The sequence below is a fragment of the Symphalangus syndactylus genome, chromosome 3 (assembly GCF_028878055.3).
Source record: "Symphalangus syndactylus isolate Jambi chromosome 3, NHGRI_mSymSyn1-v2.1_pri, whole genome shotgun sequence".
NCBI classification, from domain to species: Eukaryota; Metazoa; Chordata; class Mammalia; order Primates; family Hylobatidae; genus Symphalangus; species Symphalangus syndactylus.
In genome coordinates, this window is record NC_072425.2 from 118,109,297 (window position 1) to 118,128,672 (window position 19,376).

At 37.9% G+C, this 19,376-nt stretch overlaps 1 protein-coding gene across 3 annotated transcripts in view; it reads right to left on the bottom strand.

Moving 5' to 3' along the window:
- Positions 1-19,376, bottom strand: part of PGR (progesterone receptor) — an 82,993-nt gene that overhangs the window by 37,420 nt on the left and 26,197 nt on the right. For all 3 annotated transcript variants that reach the window (XM_055272876.1, XM_055272875.1, XM_063636452.1), the window contains exon 3: positions 8,425-8,541. In XM_055272876.1, coding sequence (XP_055128851.1) covers positions 8,425-8,541 — 117 coding nt within the window. The remainder of the gene's footprint in view (positions 1-8,424; positions 8,542-19,376) is intronic.

The window sequence follows — 19,376 nt, forward strand, 5'->3', positions numbered from 1 at the left end:
CCAGGCAGAAGTCTGCTTCAGGGGCAGAGACCTCATGGAGAACCTCTACTAGGGCAGTGTGAAGGGGAAATGTGGGGTTGGAGCCCCTGCACAGAGTTCCCACTAGGGCACTGCCTAGTGGAGCTGTGAGAAGAGGACCACCATCAACCAGACCTCAGAATGGTAGATCCATCAATAGCTTGCATTGTGTGCCTGGAATAGCTGCAGGCATTCAATGCCAGCCTGTAAAAGCAGCCGTGGGGGCTGTACCCTGTAGAGCCACAGGGTGGTGCTGCCGAAGGCCTTGGGAGCCCACCCCTTGCATTGGTATGCTCTGGATGTGAGACATGGAGACAAGAGATTATTTTGGACCTCTAATATTTGATGACTGCCCTGCTGGGTTTTGAACTTGCTTGGAGCCTGTATCTCCTTTGTTTTGGCCAGTTACTCCCATTTAAAATGGGAGTATTTACCCAATTCCCATACCCCTATTGTATCTTGCAAGTAACTAACTTGTTTTTGATATTACAAGATCATAGGTGGAAGGGACTTGCCTTGTCTCAGACAAGACTTTGGTCTTGGACTTTTGGGTTAATGCTGGAATGAGTTAAGACTTTGGGGGACTGTTGGGAAGGCATGATTGTGTTCTGAAAACTGAGAAGGACATAAGATTTGGGAGGGGCCAGGGGCAGAATGGTATGGTTTGGCTCTGCGTCCCCATCCAAATCTCATGTTGAATTGTAATTGCCAATGTTGAGGGAGGAACCTAGTAGGAGGTGACTGGATCATGGAGGCAAATTTCCCCCATGCTATTGTCATGACAGTGAGTGGGTTCTCCCAAGATATAATGATTTAAAAGTGTGTAGCACTCCCCCAACCCACCTCTCCTACTCTGCCATGGTAAGATATGCTTGCTTCCCCTTCACCTTCTGCCTTGATTGTAAGTTTCCTGAGGTTGTCTAGCTATACTTCCTGTTAAGCTTGTAGAACTATGAGTCATTTAAATGTCATTTCTTCATAAATTACCTAGTCTCAGGTAGTACTTTATAGCAGCACAAGAATGGACTAATACAATGTCCCATTTAAAAGTCACACAGTGGGTCCAGGCACAGTGGCTCACACCTGTAATCCCAGAACTTTGGGAGGCTGAGGCAGGTGGATCATCTGAGATCAGGAGTTCAAGACCAGCCTGACCAACAAGGTAAAACCCCGTCTCTACTAAAAATACAAAAATTAGCCAGGCGTGGTGGCAGGTGCATGTATGCCCAGATACTTGGGAGGCTGAGACAGGAGAATTGCTTGAATCTGGGAGGTGTAGGTTGCAGTGAGCTGAGATCATGCCACTACACTCCAGCCTGGGCATCAGAGCAAGACTCCATCTAAAAAAAAAAAAAAAAGTCACAGAGTGGTAAACCAGCTAGGAAAACCAGACTCGTCCATCTTCTGTATTCAAGAAACCCATCTCACATGTAATGACACCCATAGGCTCAAAGTAAAGGGTTGGAGAAAGATGTAGCATGCAAACAGAAAACAAAAAAGAGCAGGAGTTGCTATTCTTCGATTAGATAAAACAGACTTTAACAACAGTAAAAAAGGAAAAAGGGCATTGCATAACGATAAAGAGTTCAATTCAATAAGAAGATTTAACTATCCTAAATATATATGCCCTCAACATTGGCATACCCAGATTCATAAAACAAGGACTTCTAAGGACCTAGAAAGCCACACAACAATAGTGGGGGACTGATAGCATTAGATCATCAAGGCAGAAGACTAACAAAGAAATTCTGGACTTAAACTCAATGCTTGTCCAATTGGATCTAATAAACATCTACAGAATAATCCACCCATCAACCACAGAACATAAATTCTTCTCACCTGTACACAGAACATATACTCCAAGATTCACCACATCCTTGGCCATAAACCAAGACTCAATACATTTTAAAAAGTCAAAATCATGCCAGTCATACTGTCAGGTCACAGAGGAATACAAAGAGAATCCAACATCGAGAAGATCTGTACAAACCACACAATTACATGGAAATTAAAAAGTTTGCTCTGGATAACTTTGAGTAAACAATAAAATCAAGGCAGAAATAAAAAAATTAAAATAAATGAAAACAGAGACACAACATACCAAAATCTCTGGGATGTAGCAAAAACGATATTAAGAGGAGAGTTTATAGCTCTAAATGCCTACCTCAAAAAGCTGGAAAGATCTCAAATTAATGACCTAACAAACATCACACCTAGAGGAAAAAAAAAAGAAAAGAAAAAAAAAGAAGAAACTATCCCTAAAGCTAGCAGAAGAAAAGGATGAACTAAAGAGCAGAACTGAATGAAACTGAGACCCAAAAATCTATACAAAGAATCAACAAAACCAAAAGTTATTTTTTAAAGGACAAACAAGATTGATAGACTGCTAGCAAGATTAACAAAAAAAGAGAGAAGATCCAAATAAACACAAACAGAAATGACAAAGGTGACATCACAACTGATCCCACAGAAATACGAAAGATCCTTAGATAACTATTGTGAACACCTCTACACACACAAACTACAATATCTAGAGGAAATGAATAAATTCCCGAAAACACGCAATGTCCCAAGTTTAAATCAGGAAAAAACTGAAGCACTGAACAGACCAATATTGGGTTCCAAGTGGAATTAGTAATAAAAAAACTTATTAACCAAAAAGAGAGCCCTGGCCAGAGAGATTCACAGCTAAATTCTACCAGATGCACAAAGTAGAGCTGGTACCAATTCTACTGAAACTATGCTAAAAAATCGAGAGGGAAAGACTCCTCCCTAACTCATTCTCTGAAGCCAGCATCACCCTGATACCAAAATCTGTAAGAGATACCACGAAAAAGGAAAACTACAGGACAATATCTCTGATAAACACAGACACAAAAATTCTCAACAAAACACTAGCAAACCAAATCAAACATCAAAAAGTTAATTTATCACTCCTGGTATGGAAGGTTAGCTCAATATATGCAAATCAATAAATACGATTCACCACATGAAAAGAATTAAAAATAAAACCACATGATCAACACAATAGACACAGAAACAGCTTTCGATAAAATGCAATACCACTTCATGATAAAAACCCTCAAGAAACTAGGCAACAAAGAAACATACCTAAAAACAATAAGAGACCACAATGACAAACCCACAACCAACATCAGACTGAATGGGCAAAAGCTGGAAGAATTTTCCTTGAGATCTGGAAAAAGGATGCTCACTCTCAACATTCCTGTTAACACTGGAAATGCTAGTCAGAGCAGTCAGGCAAGAGAAAGAAATAAAAGGCATTCGAACATGAAAAAAAGAAGTCAAACTATCTCTCTTTCCTATTACATGATTCTATAACTAGAAAATCCTAAAGACTCCACCAAAAGGCTCCTAAAACTGATAAATGACATCAGTAAAGTTTCAGGACACAAAATGAACATGCAAAAATTAGTACCATTTCTATACAACTATAGCATTTAAGGTGAGAGCCAAATCAAGAAAGTAATCCCATTTACAGTAGCCACACACACACACAAAATACCTAGGAATACATACAACTAAGCAGATGAAAGATTTCTACACGGCTAACTACATAACATTGCTAACAGAAATCATAGATGACACTAACACATGCAAAAACATTCCATGTTCATGGATTAGAAGAATCAGCATTGTTAAAATGGCCATACTGTCCAAAGCAATCTACAGATTCAATGTTATTCCTATCAAACTACCAATGACATTTTTTTCCAGAACTAGAAAAAGCTATTCTAAAATTTATATAAAATCAAAAGGGCCCAAATAACTACAGCAGTCCTAAACAAAAAGAAAAGTCAGAGGCATCACATTACCCAATTCCAAACTATACTGTAGGGCTACAGTAACCAAAACAGCATGATACTGGCACAAGAGCAGACACATAGACCAATGGAACAGAATATAGAACCCAGAAATAAAGGTGCACACCTACAGCCATCTATCTTTGACAACGTTGACAAAAATAAGCAATGCAGAAAGCATTCCTTATTCAATAAATGGTGCTGGGATACCTACCTAGTCACATGCAGAATAATGAAATTGGACCCCTACATTTCACCATATACAAAAATTACCTCAAGGTAGATTAAAGATTTAAACATAACACCTCAAACCATAGGAATCCTAAAAGAAAATCTAGGAAATATGATTCTGGATATTAGCCTTGGGAAATAATTTCTAACTAAGTTCTCAAAAGCAACTGAAACAAAAACAAAAATTAACAAGTGAGACCTAACTCAACTAAAGAGTTTCTGCACAGCAAAATAAACTACCAATGGAGTAAACAGACAACCAACAGAATAGGAGAACATATTCACAAACTATGCCTCCAACAAATGTCTAATATCCAGAATTTATAAGGAACTTAAACAGTTGAACAAGCATAAAAAAATCTCACCAAAAAAATGTGCAAAAGACTTGAATAGACACTTCTCAAAAGGAGACATACGAACAGCCAACAAACATTTTAAAATGCTCCATATCACTAATCATTAAGATATGCAAATCAAAACCACAATGACATACCATCTTACACCAATCAGAATGACTATTATTAAAAACTCATGCCAGGCATGGTGGCTCACACCTGTAATTCCAGCACTTTGGGAGGATCACTCGAGCCCAGAAGTTTGAGATCTGACTGGGTAACATAGTGATACCTTATCTCTACAAAAAAAAAATAAATAAAAAGTTTGCCAGGTGTGGTGGTGCGTGCCTGTGGTCTCAGCTACTCAGGATGCTGAGGTAGGAAAATCACTTGAGCCCAGGAGATTGAGGCTGCAGTGAGCCATAATTGTGCCACTGCACTCCAGTCTGGGTGACAGGGTGAGACTCTGTCTCAAAAAAGAAAACCCAAAAAATTCAAAACCTAATAGATACTGGTGAGGCTGTGGAAAAAAGGGAATACTTATATACCATTGGTGGGAATGTAAATTAGTTCTGCCACTGTAGAAATTGGTTTGAACACTTCTCAAAGAACTTTTTTTTTTTCTTTTGAGACGGAGTCTCGCTCTGTCACCCAGGCTGGAGTGCAGTGGCGCGATCTCGGCTCACTGCAAGCTCTGCCTCCCAGGTTCACGCCATTCTCCTGCCTCAGCCTCCCAAGTAGCTGGGACTACAGGCACCCACCACCATGCCTAGCTAATTTTTTGTATTTTTAGTAGAGCCGGAGTTTCACTGTGTTAGCCAGGATGGTCTCGATCTCCTGACCTCGTGATCCGTCCGCGTCAGCCTCCCAAAGTGCTGGGGTTAGAGGTGTGAGCCACTGCGCCTTGCCCTCAAAGAACTTAAAACAGAACTACCGTTAGACCAGCAATCCCATTACTGGATATATAGCCAAAAGAAATTGTTCTACCAAAAAGACACATGCACTCACATGTTAATCACAGCACTACTCACAATAGCAAAGACATGGAATTAACCGAGGCATCCATTAATAGTGGATTGGACAAAGAAAATGTGGCATATATACACCCTGGAATATTATGCAGCCATGAAAAGAACGAAGTCATGTCCTTTGCAGCAACATGGATGTAGCTGTAGGCCAAGACCCTAAGCAAATTAACACAGGAACAAAAAACCAAATACTGCATGTTCTCACTTGTAAGTGGGAGCTAGACATCGGGTACTCATGAGCATACAAATGGCAATGGAAACTGAGGACTACTAGAGGAGGAAGGAAGAAGAAGAAAGGGTTGAAAAACTATTTAGTACTATGCTCAGTACCTCAGTACCTAGGTGATGGGATCATTTGTACCTCAAACATTAGTGTCACACAATATACCCAGGTAACAAACCTGCACATGTACCCACTGAAGCTAAAATAAAAGCTGAAAAAATAAAGAGAGCTGCGATAGCTGGAAAAAAATGGTCTAATACACTCTCTCCCAGAGTGTAACACATAATCATTTATGGTATACAAGCAGTTTTTAGGTGGTACATCAAATAGATATTTAAATAGTTAAGAATGTATATTAATGTCTTTTAAAAAAATTATAACTGGCATATCAAATCCATTATTTCAGAGATATTATTGCTTAGGAAGAGGCTAAGCAAAACAAAAATACTAGAGAAATGAGTTTAGTAGTGAGTCTGCTTCCTGATAATCCCCACTAACTCTGCTTAATATCTTTCCACAGCACTTACCATTATTTGACATGTATATTTGTTGCTAGTCCTCCCACAGTGTAAGATCTATGAGGGCAGGAATTTTGTCCATTTTGTTTGCTGCTATATGCCCAGAACTTAGAATAGTATCTGGTAACTAGAAAGGGCTCGATATACAGTTACTGAAAGAAAGGGATGGGGTGCAAGTTAGACAGCGATTGAGGGGGAAGAGGGAGGAAGGTAAGAAGAAGGAAGGGAGGGAGGGAGGGAGGGATGGAGGGAGTAGAGTTAAGCAAATAAGTAATATAAAAGGTATGAAAATGCAGCAATAGCTGTGAAGCCCATAGAATATGGCTTGGGAAGCATAGGAATAACAGGCTCAAGTAACAAGCAGTTTGGTTAGAGAAGACAAAGGATTATAGATGCTTGAATAATATGCTAAAGGCCGGGTGCAGTGGCTCACGCCTGTAATCCCAGCACTTTAGAAGGCCGAGGTGAGCAGATCACCTGAGGTCACGAGTTCAGAACCAGCCTGGCCAACATGGTGAAACCATCTCTACTAAAATACAAAAATTAGCTAGGCATGATGGCAGGTGCCTATAATACCAGCTAGTCGGGAGGCTGCGGCAGGAGAATCGCTGGAACCTGGGAGGTAGAGCTTGCAGTGAGCCGAGATTGAGCCATTGCACTCCAGCCTGGGTGACAGAGTAAGACTCTGTCTCAAAAATAAATAAATAAAGCCCTAGAATATTAAAAGATAACATAAAATTCTCTAGGTTATATTGCTGATCCCCAGGAATATTCTGAGGGTTCTATCCAGAACTCTGCCATTTCCATTCTTTGATAAAATTGAAGAGTCTTTTAAAGTCATTGGGAAAACACTCAAGATTAATGATATTAATGGAATCTAAGTGTCAGCATTAGACGCTCTGCTACTTTCTAAGGCAAGCATGCCAAGGAGAAAACAATGGCTGCGCCAGGGTCAGAATACCTTCAGGTCTTTCTTCTGGCTCCGACATTGACCAGATGTGTGATTTTGTGAAAAAGTTGTGTTTTCTAAAATTTAGGAGGTTCCTTAAGACTTCTAAGAGGAAACAGAAATACAAAGAGGTGGTAATTGAGGTGTGGGACTCAAAAACAATTTTAATCTGCTGAGATTGTGGTTTTATTCAGTTAATAGAAAGTTACTGAGCACCTCCTTAAGCCAGGCACTACTGTCAACCTAATCACAGCCCTTAACTTAGGAAAACAAATCTTTAATCAAGAAATTATAAAATTCTATAAGTGATCTAATTACATGAATTACTGTAAAGTGCCCAGCATGTTACCTGGGTGATTAATTTTGCATGTTTGCAAAAACAAAGGAGGTGACAGTTGCATATGCTTTAAACTTGACAAGCATTGGTCTAAATATAGCATTTCCCAGAGGAAAATACACACAACGTCGATGGAACACAAGCTGTTTATAGTTAGTGCACTGAAAAAACATTTTTAGCTTTAAAAATTATGTAATATTTTTATTGCGTTTTTAAAAAGTTATATCTAGATGTAAAAGCCACGATTCCCAGTGTTGTGCAGGATGTGGCTAAGTGAAAAAATGCAAGGGAGTAGACGTGTCTTGCATAACTGTGGCTCGCTTGATCTCCCTCACTCTGCTATGTTTTCATTCAAACTATCTGTCACTATCTGACATTAATTTTTAAAAATGTGTGCTACATTACTGAAAGTTTTAAAGATTCTAATAAAAATATGGGAAAAGGGAATTACTAATATAACTCTTCATCAAATGGATTCCTACCCCAGTTACAGTAATCTTGCTTTAATCAATCACTTGGAGGAGCTAGTAAGCAACGCACCTGACCAATTTGCAGAGTCAATGTTTTGAGCTGAAAGGAATGTTAATGCTCTCATTTTACAGATAAGTAGACTGATGCCCAGGAAGGGCTATGGTCACACAGGAGATGGGCAGCAAAGCCTAGACTCCAACACATTACTTAATGACAGGTCAGTGCATTGCCCATAACCTCTACTTATAGGCAATATAGATGAATGGAGTTTCTTCTCTTAACAGACCTCAATGTGCTAGAAACCTGTAAAGTTAATGGAATGGTATTGGTTGCTTCATTCAGACACTCACATGTGCAGAGTCACTGCCAATAATCAAGACAGAAAAAACAAAACAAAAACAAAGATGAATAAGAAATTACAATTTTCTGACACACAGTTTTATAGTATAAAGATTACACAGTACACTATTGATGAAAACATCAGAATTACCTCCAAGGACCATGCCAGCCTGACAGCACTTTCTAAGGCGACATGCTGGGCAGTTTTTTCTGCGGATTTTATCAACGATGCAGTCATTTCTTCCAGCACATAAGTAGTTATGCTGCCCTAAAAAACCAAAGAGTCAAAATTATTTACAATGTCTAAGATTCACTGGCAATTCTATGCAATGACAACTGAAATAGAGACGAGATACACATCAGCAAGTGCATGACTCAGCCAGCTTCCTGCCTGGCACAGCTGAATGTTGGTGAAGCCATAAAACTGCTCAGTACTTTACCTGTGCCTTTAGGAGCCTAAATTAGGTGAGCATAGCTGAAGAATCAATCCTAGGGCTCCTTTAAAAATCTTTTGCAAAAGATTTCTGTTAATCTTCTCAATGGTGTCAGTATCAGATTGCCTTTAGATGTCATTTCAAGATTAGCTACACGTTTCTGATAAGCATTAGCTGTACGAGGTGGTCAAACTCTAGTAAAACCTTTCTTTCTATCATTGATGCCTTCGAGAAAGCAGATACAGACGAAAGAATTGAAGAGGCCCCTGGAATAGACCTTTTTAAAAAAATCTAAATACTTAGTTCTATTGGAAAAATCCCAGAGCTGGTTCTCTCTTCAAGGAACCAACAGAAGAGCATGTAAAAAAGATCACTTATTGTACTGAATTTAATACCTGCCTTATATTGACTACACATTAGAAAATACCTTGAACAGAAATTATGATAAAGGAAGAACTTAAAACATATAGAAGTGCTCAGTAAAGAAGAGAAACATTATAGAAGTGTAGATAATACACATCACACATCACCCTGAGGTCACTTTGTGTAGAGGAAACTATGGATGCCTTTAAAAAGGTCTAGCACATGAATTTAATACTCAACAATGATTTTTAAACCACAAATATGTTAATAAGGCATGGGACAATCTAATTTATTTAGATTTAACAAAAATAAAAAAATTCAGCTTAAACATGTAAACGTTAATTTACTTTTTTTTGACACTCTCTTTTTTTTTCCCAATAAATTTCTTTAAAACAGACTGTGAGTCTTTTAATATCATCAGCCCACTTCAGCCTACTTATACTTCTGAAGCATGACACATAATTTTAAAAGATCATGGAATTTTCCTGTAGTATTTTACATTAGTTAAGATTAAAATCAGAGTCTTCTGGCCAAAGTTTGTAGTAAAGGAACTCAGAGGTACCTAAAACATGTACTTAATCAAGCAGGGGAAAGGATTAGCCTAAATGGCAAAGGGCAAAAAGGCCAAAAGGCCTATCTATGTGACAGCTGATATCAAGAAGGTTCCTGACCTCAGGCATTTCTGGAAAAGCACAAATATTTTCTTAAAGATGCATGCCTCTATAAACTTATGTTCATGTACACTCACATAGTGTTCATCTCTTGTTTAGAGTCCCAGGAATTAAGCCTTCACCTAATAAAGGGTAACTGTGAAGCCTCATATCTATGCTGACTTTTGTGCACATAATGCCAGTCCTACAGGAGGTTAGCAGAGTGTACTGCATACTACTTTCTGATTTGACTCTATTTTTTTTTTAACCACAAGATATATATTTAGGCTATAGGAGTGACTGTGAAAGCAAGGTGTGTGTAAGTCAGTCTATCAACTGATCATCTATTTCGAACCTACATTGATATAAGAAGAGAGAACAGAAAATAGCAAGATTTTCTATTTTTTTTTTTTTTTTTTTCAGACAGAGTTTCATTCTTGTTGCCCAGCCTGGAAAGCAATGGCACAATCTTGGCTCACCACAACCTCTACCTTCCTAGGTTCAAGGAATTTTCCTGCCTCAGCCTCTGAGTAGCTGGAATTACAGGCATGCGCCACCACGCCTGGGTAATTTTGTATTTTTAGTAGAGATAGGGTTTCTGCATGTTGGTCAGGCTGGTCTTGAACTCCCAACCTCAGGTGATCTGCCCGCCTTGGCCTCCCAAAGTGCTGGGATTACAGGCATGAGCCACCATGCCCACCAAGGTTTTCTGTATACAGAAAACAGACTTCAAGAAATAGAGCATGCAGATGTAATTGTTTGAAGACAGGCTGTCCTACTCTCTGCTCCTAGGTCATAAATACGCAGGAAAACGGTCTGATCTAAACACCAGAAGCTGGCATGCTGCTGATCTGTCTCACTTACACTTCTAAAATGGCCTACAATATCATCTCTTTATTCAGTGTCTCAAGGAGAGTCCTCCTTACCAACGGTTTTTGCTTTTGTCCTTCAAACAATTCCTTCCTACCTTTCAAGTCTTGCTCCATCAATTTCCTCCTATCTCTCCTAAAATCTTTAGTCTCTCCAGTCCAATGATGTCCTGCTCTCCCACTATTTTTCCATCCAAAAAAGTTCCAGCACCAAAAAAAGGAACCCTAGCTCACTCTAGATTCTCCTTGAATCCATTCCCCTTTTTCTGGTCATCAAAGTTGTTGAAAACATCATCTACATTTGCTGTTTCTGCCTAACTTTCTTTATTCCTATGTGGTAATTTGACTTGTATATTCACTATTCTTATAAAATGGCTTAACATCATCAAAGATTTTTTCATTCCTAAATGCTGTGAATGCTTTCCTGACCTGAATCATTTGCTTCAGGTAATTTCTTCCCCCACCTGTCCCATTGATTCATAATTTGGGGCCTCTCTTTTCTGACTCTTGACCTGTCTTTCCAGCAGTTCCTTTTAAATTCCCTTTGTCAACTCCTCTTACTTTGCTTATTCGTTATATGTTGTGTGCCACTGCACACACTTTGTGGGTAGTCTCATTATCTTCTGATGGTCCCAAAATCTCAATATGAGCTCTGACCTTCCAGTCATATTTCTAGGTACCTCAAACTCAATATATACAAAATACAATTAAGTGGTTATCTGTTCAAATTATATCATGAATTGTATTATTAGAGAAATTCTACAAGAACATGAAGAAATTCAAACAGAAAATAACCTACAATTTGATAATCATGCATCTATTCTCATTTTTGCTTCCTTCTTGCTATGGTTTGAATGTTTGTGTCCCCTTCAAAATTCATATTGAAACTTAATCCCCAACATGACAATATTAAGAGGTGGGGTCTCTGCCTTCATGGATGGAATCAGTAGCCTTTTAAAAGGGCTTGAGGGAATGAATTTGGTCCTTTTTGCCCTTTCTGCCATGTGAGGATGCAGCAAGGGGCACCATCTTGGAAGAAGAGAGCAAGCTTTTACCAGACATGGAATCTGTGCCACCTTGATCTTGGACTTCTCAGCCTTTAGAACTGTCAGAAAATATTTCTGTATTTATAAATTACCCAGTCTAAGGTTTTTTTTTATTGCAGTGGAACAGACTAAAATATTTCCAAACTGTCCATGCAAATCTAAATGGTATTTAATATCTATTTGTTAATATTTAAGTTAATGTATTGATACTTTTATAAAACTCTCATTCATTCAACAAGTATTGAGTATCTACTATATCCCAACACTATTTACTGACTAATCCATGTTTTCTCCCACTAAATTAAAATGCCATCTTAATTGCTGACACTACACTGTAGTACCGAAGAGCAAAGTTACAGAGGCCAGACTGCTTGTTCAAAGCTCAGATCTGCAACTTACTATCCACAAATAAAAATAATAAAAGAACAACAGACAATTATTAAGCACTTACTATGTGCCAGGCATGGTTATGAGCTATTGACATATATTAACTCATTTCATCATCAAAGCAACGTTTGGAGGTATTATTATTCTCATTTTATACAGAGTTAACTGAGGCATCTAGAAGTTAAATAACATGCTCAAGGTCACGCAGTTAAACATTTTAGGTTAATTATCTCGAGAGGTAGTATAGAAAGTTATTGTTTAAGTGTGAATGTCAATCTCATCACTTAGTAGCTGGATGACATTTGGCAACTAAAATGAAGATAACATTAGTACCTTGGATTGGATCTAAGGAATACACAAGCTCATGTAAGAGCTTAGAATAGTCTGGCACATAGCAAGTACTTAAGAAATATCTATTATAATTATGATAATAACACATCTAAATCTCAAATATAGTTAGATTTTTTCTAGATGTGGTCCAAGAGGTCTATATCTAGTCAAGTTATTCAGTTTTAAAGGCAACTTAAAGATATTCTCAAACACGCATGAAATTGGGAAATAAGACCACAGAATGCTCTTCCTAAAGATGTAATCCAGTCAACAAAAGATAAGTTATAGCAGACAATGTATGAGGTAGGAAGTCTGGTATGAAGAGACTGATGATAAGTACCAAATAAATTTAAACATAAGTATAAATTTAAACATGAGTATAAATAAGGAAATTATAGTTACCAAACAGAATGCAATTCTTGTAAGTTTGGAAGAAAAAATGACTTAGATGTCCAATATTTAAAGTTTGAGTTGGAAGGACAATTTTTAATAATTAAGGGCACGGGCATGAAGTCATGACCTTGAGGGGCTGGCACGACTCATATCATTGTAGACTGCCTGTGACAGACTGGAATGGTTTAAAGAAATCTGGAAGCTCAATTCACTCTTTTCATCATCTTTAACATTAAGTGATGAGCCATCAAAACCGCAAAGTAGATGCATTATCATGCAAACAAAATATGGGGAGTATAGTTAAAGGTTTACCTTCTCAAGCAATTTTTTGGCTTAAAGAAATGTTGTAGCCAGCCAGTTCCAACTAGAGCTGACTAAGATAATTTGGCATGGGGCCCAGGCATTGCCTCTGAACCATAATGCATGTCCAGGACTCAGAGCCACCAAGAATGCAATGAATGCAGTGGGAGCCACTCACTACATCAGGTACCTGGCTGTATATGCAGGTGAAGAAAGGTCAGGCACAAATGCATTAGCCCAGTCACAACATTTTCCTGGAAATCTAGAAAAAGATGAAAATCTAACATAACATCAGTTGCTACCATTTTCTTCAGACAACAGTCCACAGTTTATATTCTGGTTTTGAGAAACACATCCCTGTCTAGATCCACTCGCTCACTCATCATAAACCGTAGGTTGATGGCTGAAATTGTATATTATTTCTTCTCCTCGGTCCAACATAACATTGTGACTCTACAACAAGTGTAAAACACGTCACTATATTAAACCACTCAGAGCATTCCACTTGCTACCATCTTTGCTATTTACCTACATTGTCACCACCAGGAGTTATAAGACATTTAGGAACACTTATAAGCTATAAGCCACCACAAACAGGTTACATGGCATAATGATAAATAGGGGAGTTCACCCCACTGGGAGCCACTATCTAGCTCTCTCCCTTAATATATGCATCATCTGCCCCTGTTGAAACCTGGGGAGCTTAACAGAGCACTACGCTTCTATCTCCTTGCAAAACTGATCTGTTTTAGGGTGGGGAAAGCGGGGTGAGTTCAAACTGTTATGTCTTTTCTTTCTAATCACATACTCTTTCCCATGTTCTTTATGCTCCAGAGTACTAACATCCTTGGATTACCCCCAAACTCTCTCATGCCTCTATGACTTTCCTCCCTTCCTTCCAATTTATCAACTTAACAAAATCTCACTCATCTTTCAAGCCTTGGCTTAACTGCTCCCCTCATCTGGTCTTACCTGACTGCTCTCATAAAGGCTTTAGACATTTCTTCTGCATACCAACTGCACATTCAACGTATTCCTATTGTATACTGTGTGCCTATAGCTACTAGGTTCTATAAGAGTAGGAACTACTTAGATACTATTAACTCTTCTGTAAAATACAGTTTGATAAATATTTTTTAGATAAGTGTATATACAATTATACCTATTGTTTCACTTATATTTGTAAATATAGTTATACTCAACAGTATGACATATTTCACTTATTGTCATATATAGTAAATAGTCACTTGCTTCTGATTTTTTACACTTTTTAACTTTTTTTCTTACAGAATGCCTTTTATTCAGCAATTTCTTGCCTTTTTATAGTAATAGACCATAATTAAATGTGAAGTATAACAAGATTATTTTTAACATCTAATTTCCAAGTTTTACTCTTTTTTTTTTTTTTTTTTTTGAGCAGATTCTCGCTCCGTCGCCCAGGCTGGAGTGCGGTGGAGCGATCTCAGCTCACTGCAAGCTCTGCCTGCTGGATTCATGCCATTCTCCTGCCTCAGCCTCCTGAGTAGCTGGGACTACAGGCACCCGCCACCACGCCTGGCTAATTTTTTGTAATTTTAGTAGAGATGGGATTTCACCATGTTAGCCAGGATGGTCTTGATCTCCTGACCTTGTGATCCACCTGCCTCGGCCTCCGGAAGTGCTGAGATTACAGGCGTGAGCCACCACGCCCAGCCCCAAGTGTTACTCTTATTAAAAAATATTCTGTGAAAATAAAAGCACTATCAAAATGTGATTAGATCATTTTATTTGCCTAGTGACTTACAAAAATTTTAGATAGATGACAAAATTCCATTTTAAAGGAAATAAAATATCTTTATTATAAACAAGAAAGGGACTTACCTGTAAAATAAGAAATCTATATTGTTTGTGTTGCTTCTCAATATGAGCACAAGTGAACATATTTCACTTAGGTCTGAGAGAGTTCACAAGTTTTCATGGCATTTTTGAAAAGGAGGGGAAAATACACAGTCAAATGGCAGGAAATAATATATGTTAAATAGTTTAAGGAATGAAATAGTGAAAGTCAGTATGGTATGACCCACAAGTCACAGGCTTGAAGCAACATGAGCTGGTCCATATGAGGGCAATCTTCCTACCACAAACACAGAAATACTGGATAAAATATAATAGAAGCATGTTGCTTAATTACAGTCTGGAAAAAAAGGTAGGTAAATCTCTATAAGCCAGAAAAGAAAAAAGAAATGAAAGCTAGAGGAACAAACAACTGGACTCTGCAGTGATCCAAAAAAGTTTCAGATACAGATAAAAGAAATGCCTAAAAGATAAGAAATGGGGTTTAAAGCCCATGAGAGGATGGGATGGATATATTACTTCAGTCCCAATGGAAAAGAGTGGCAGGGCTGAACTATATGCATAAAAATGTAGAACCTTAAAAGGCTGCCTTAGCAATGAAAACAGGGCTAGAAAACACTATACAGAAAATGCCAGGAAGCCAGGAATCTGTCCAAAATTCAGGGTGAGGACAAAAATCATTTATGCCTAAAAACAACATAAACAAAATAAAATATTGGCCTTTAATGGGAGGTGAATTTTCACTATAACATGGTATAGGAACCTGGGCCAAGGAACAAAGACTGGTACAGGACCAGTGAAATTGCCAGGGTCCTTGGAGAGGCAAATGAAAAGCTTATCTGTAGGGACAGGTGTGTACACATGCAAAAAATGAAAGATTTGTACAAGAATATTTATAGCAGCAGTGTTCATAATAGCCTCAATCTGAAAACAACCCAAATGATCACCTATAGCAAAATGTGTAAACAAGTGGTTTTATTTATTCAATGCATTATTATACAGCAATGAGAATAAATGTCTAGCTCCATGCAAAATGTGGATGAACTACATAAGTATAATGTTGTGTAAAATAAGCAGACACAGAAAAATACTATCTGATTCCATTAATATAAAGTTCTAAAATAGCTCAAACCAATCTATCATGTTAGAAATTGGGATGGCGGTTACTTTTGGGGAATGATTGGAAGGGGCAAAATGGAGCCTCTGGGAACCTAATGATCTTTAAATTTTTTGGTCTGGGTGATAATAACGTCGTTTCATTTACCTACTGATAAGCTCTACATCTTTGAGTGCTTGTCTGAAAATATTTATCAATAAAAGTTTCTTTCCTTTAAAAACTGGCTCCAGCTAAAAGGACAACCTAGAGAGTATTGTGATCCAACAGAATCTGTGTAGGGTCAGTCAGCGGAACTCCAGAAGCAGAGGGTCACGGTCATGTCCAGAGAGAAGAGAGGTGTCTACTGCACTACAGCATTACAGGATTACAGTTAGAGCCTCTCAGTAAAGTATCTCCATGAATCTCACCAAAGTATCCCACTAGAGGAAGAGCAGCCTGTAATCACCCACCAAACACAGATAACCCCAGTGCCAGCAAAATTCCTACTTGTTGTGTAAAACCGTGCTCTCTGTCTAACTTCTCTTCCCACACCTTGGCCCTGGAAGGGTCAAAATCAGCTGTCAGTGGGTGAGTGTGGGCAGCATAAACAGAGAAGAAGCAGATCTTATTTGTTCTTCCCTTTAGACTTCAAGCTCAAAGCAGTGAGTGCTGAATTGGGGCAAGGAAGAAATCTAAATTTAGAAGAGGATTTGAAAATTTGGCATAATGCTTCCCTGGGCATTTTGATTACTGATATGGTTTGGCTTTGTGTCCCCACCCAAAACTCATCTTGAATTGTAATCCCATAATCCCCCCATGTTGTGGGAGGAACTCAGTGTGAGGTAATTGAATCATGGGGGTGGTTTCCCCCCATGCTCTTCTCGTGATCATCATGAGCAGTGTGATCAATCAGTGAATTCTCATGAGATGTGATGGTTTTATAAGAGTCTAGCATTTCCCCTACTGGCACTCATTCTCTCTCCTGCTGCCTTCTAAAGAAGGACATGTTTACTTCCCCTTCCGCCATGATTGTAAGTTTCCTGAGGCCTTTCCAGCCATGTGGAACTGTGAATCAATTAAACCTCTTTCTTTTATAAATTACCCAGTCTTAGGTATTTCTTCATAGCAGCATGAGAACAGACTAATACAGTTAGTGGAATGAGCTTGTTCTTCTGATTAAAATCTATGGGACTGGCCTAAGATTTTATGCAGAAGATGGAAGAACTAGTCTACAAAGCAGGTTTTGTTGTTAGAGGTAATAATGCTGATATAATATTTTGAATCCACACACACACACACAGACACACACAATACATATAGATAAAACAACTAGTAATTATTTTGATTTTGCTAGAAATACAAACGTAAACCAGTAATTCTCAACTAGAGGCAATTTTGCTCCCTTCCTCACCAGGACATTTCACAATATCTGGAGACAATTTTGGTTTATGCAACTAGAGGGTAGGTATTATTGCAGAGAGGCCAAAAATGCTGCTAAACATCCCATAATGCACAGGACATCCCCCCTGCAACAATTATGTGGCCCAACAGGTCAACAGTGTGAGGTTGAGAAATCATGATATAAACTCATGATCCCCTTCCTTTTTCAAAAAGAGATATTTTCTAGGTCTGTTCACTGAAAATGCCCAGCAGTAAAGACAACTCCAGCAGGAATTCAGATTTTCACATCTAACATAATTTTTATCTAAAAAGAACCAGAGCTCCTTGGGGAAATGACTGATCCAGGACTAGGGCAGGAAATGTGCAAGCTGAGCCTGGGATGCTTTGCTGTGACAGATGATTTGCTTTTACTGAGGGCTAATAAAATTGTGTTTCACTGACCACTGATAATTCACACCAACCAAAATTAAAACAATTTGAACATCAAAAAGAACTGGTTCAAGTGATTAAAACACATTGAATATATATTTAAGAAAACATGAGTACATAATGATATGTAAGAAGAGAAAGAATGAAAGAAACGAGAGGAACTCACTGGAAACCACTGGAAATTACTAGGGCACAAACTTAACAACTTTGAAAACCGAAAACTAAAAGTAAATAATAAATATCTGTTAGGCTTTCCATTATTAAGTGTATTTTAAGTTACCAGATTGCCTCTTGGAAGAAAGAGAGAACTATTAAAAATATTTATAGCTGATAAAATCAGAAGGGATAATAGAAATAGAGAATCATCCTTTTGCAATTCCTAATGAAATGGCCACCACTTGTCAAGTCTGAAAAGACAATTAAAATATTCCTCCATTTTCCAACTACATATCTGTGTGAGGCCACATTTTCTTCCCATGCTTCCACCAAAACAACATATTGGAACAGATTGACTGTAGATCCAGATATGAGAATCCAGCTGTCTTCTATTAAGATAGACATTAAAATGACTTATAAAAATGTAAAACAATGTCATTCTTGTCATTAAATTTTTTGGTTTGAAAAAGTATCTAATGGGTTTGCATTTTTTTAAATGAGCTAATAAAAAGTTTTAAAACATTATGAGTTTTAATTTCTAACACAGTAAATACTGAGAGAGATAATTCACGTATACAAAAGTTCTGGGCTTGTAGCAATTTTTAAGCACATAAGGGGGTCAGTGTCTGAGAACTGTTGGCCTATGTAGGATTCTTGTCAAAACGTTTAACTGGCATATAATTATGTGGGGGAAAAAATCAGACAAAGCCAGATTATGGAACTTTCTACAAAAGGGCTGGCCTAGACTCCTAAAAAAAAAATGCCAATGTCCTGAAAGACAAAAAAAGGTGGGAGATCTTTTTAGATTAAAGAAAACTAAATGGAGTTGTTAACCAAGTAAAATATACAATTCCTGACTGGATCCTGAATAAAAAAAAAATTCTATACAAAACATTTTGGGAAAAACTGAAGAAATTTTAATACTAGCTGAATATTAGAATTGTTTTATCAATGTTAAAATTTGGGGGTGATAATACTGTGGTTATAATGGAAGATGTTCTTGTCCTTAAGACATGAATTTTGAAGCCTTAAGAGGTGAAATGTCATGATGTCTGTAACTTACCTTCAAATTGTTGATTACAGATATTCGCTGTACTATTCCTTAAAGTTTTTTGTATGTTTTCTGAAATCCAGCATATTCTGAAGATGCATGCAGAATGAGACAAAGGTTCAGACCAGTTTTTCACATTAGTAAGTCAGGCGATGGTCATGTAAAGTGGAATGAAGAGTGACTATCTAGCAGAGTGTGAAAGACAGCTGGACAATAACAAACCAGTAGGTTTTAAAATATCTTCATGAAGATCCAAGGATTTTTGATAAAAGTGAAGGAAAAAGGTGTGGGGGTGAAGGAGAGAAGGAAAATCTTATTGAGTATATTAGAGACCAATATACTAAGCATTTAACTGGTTTATTTCA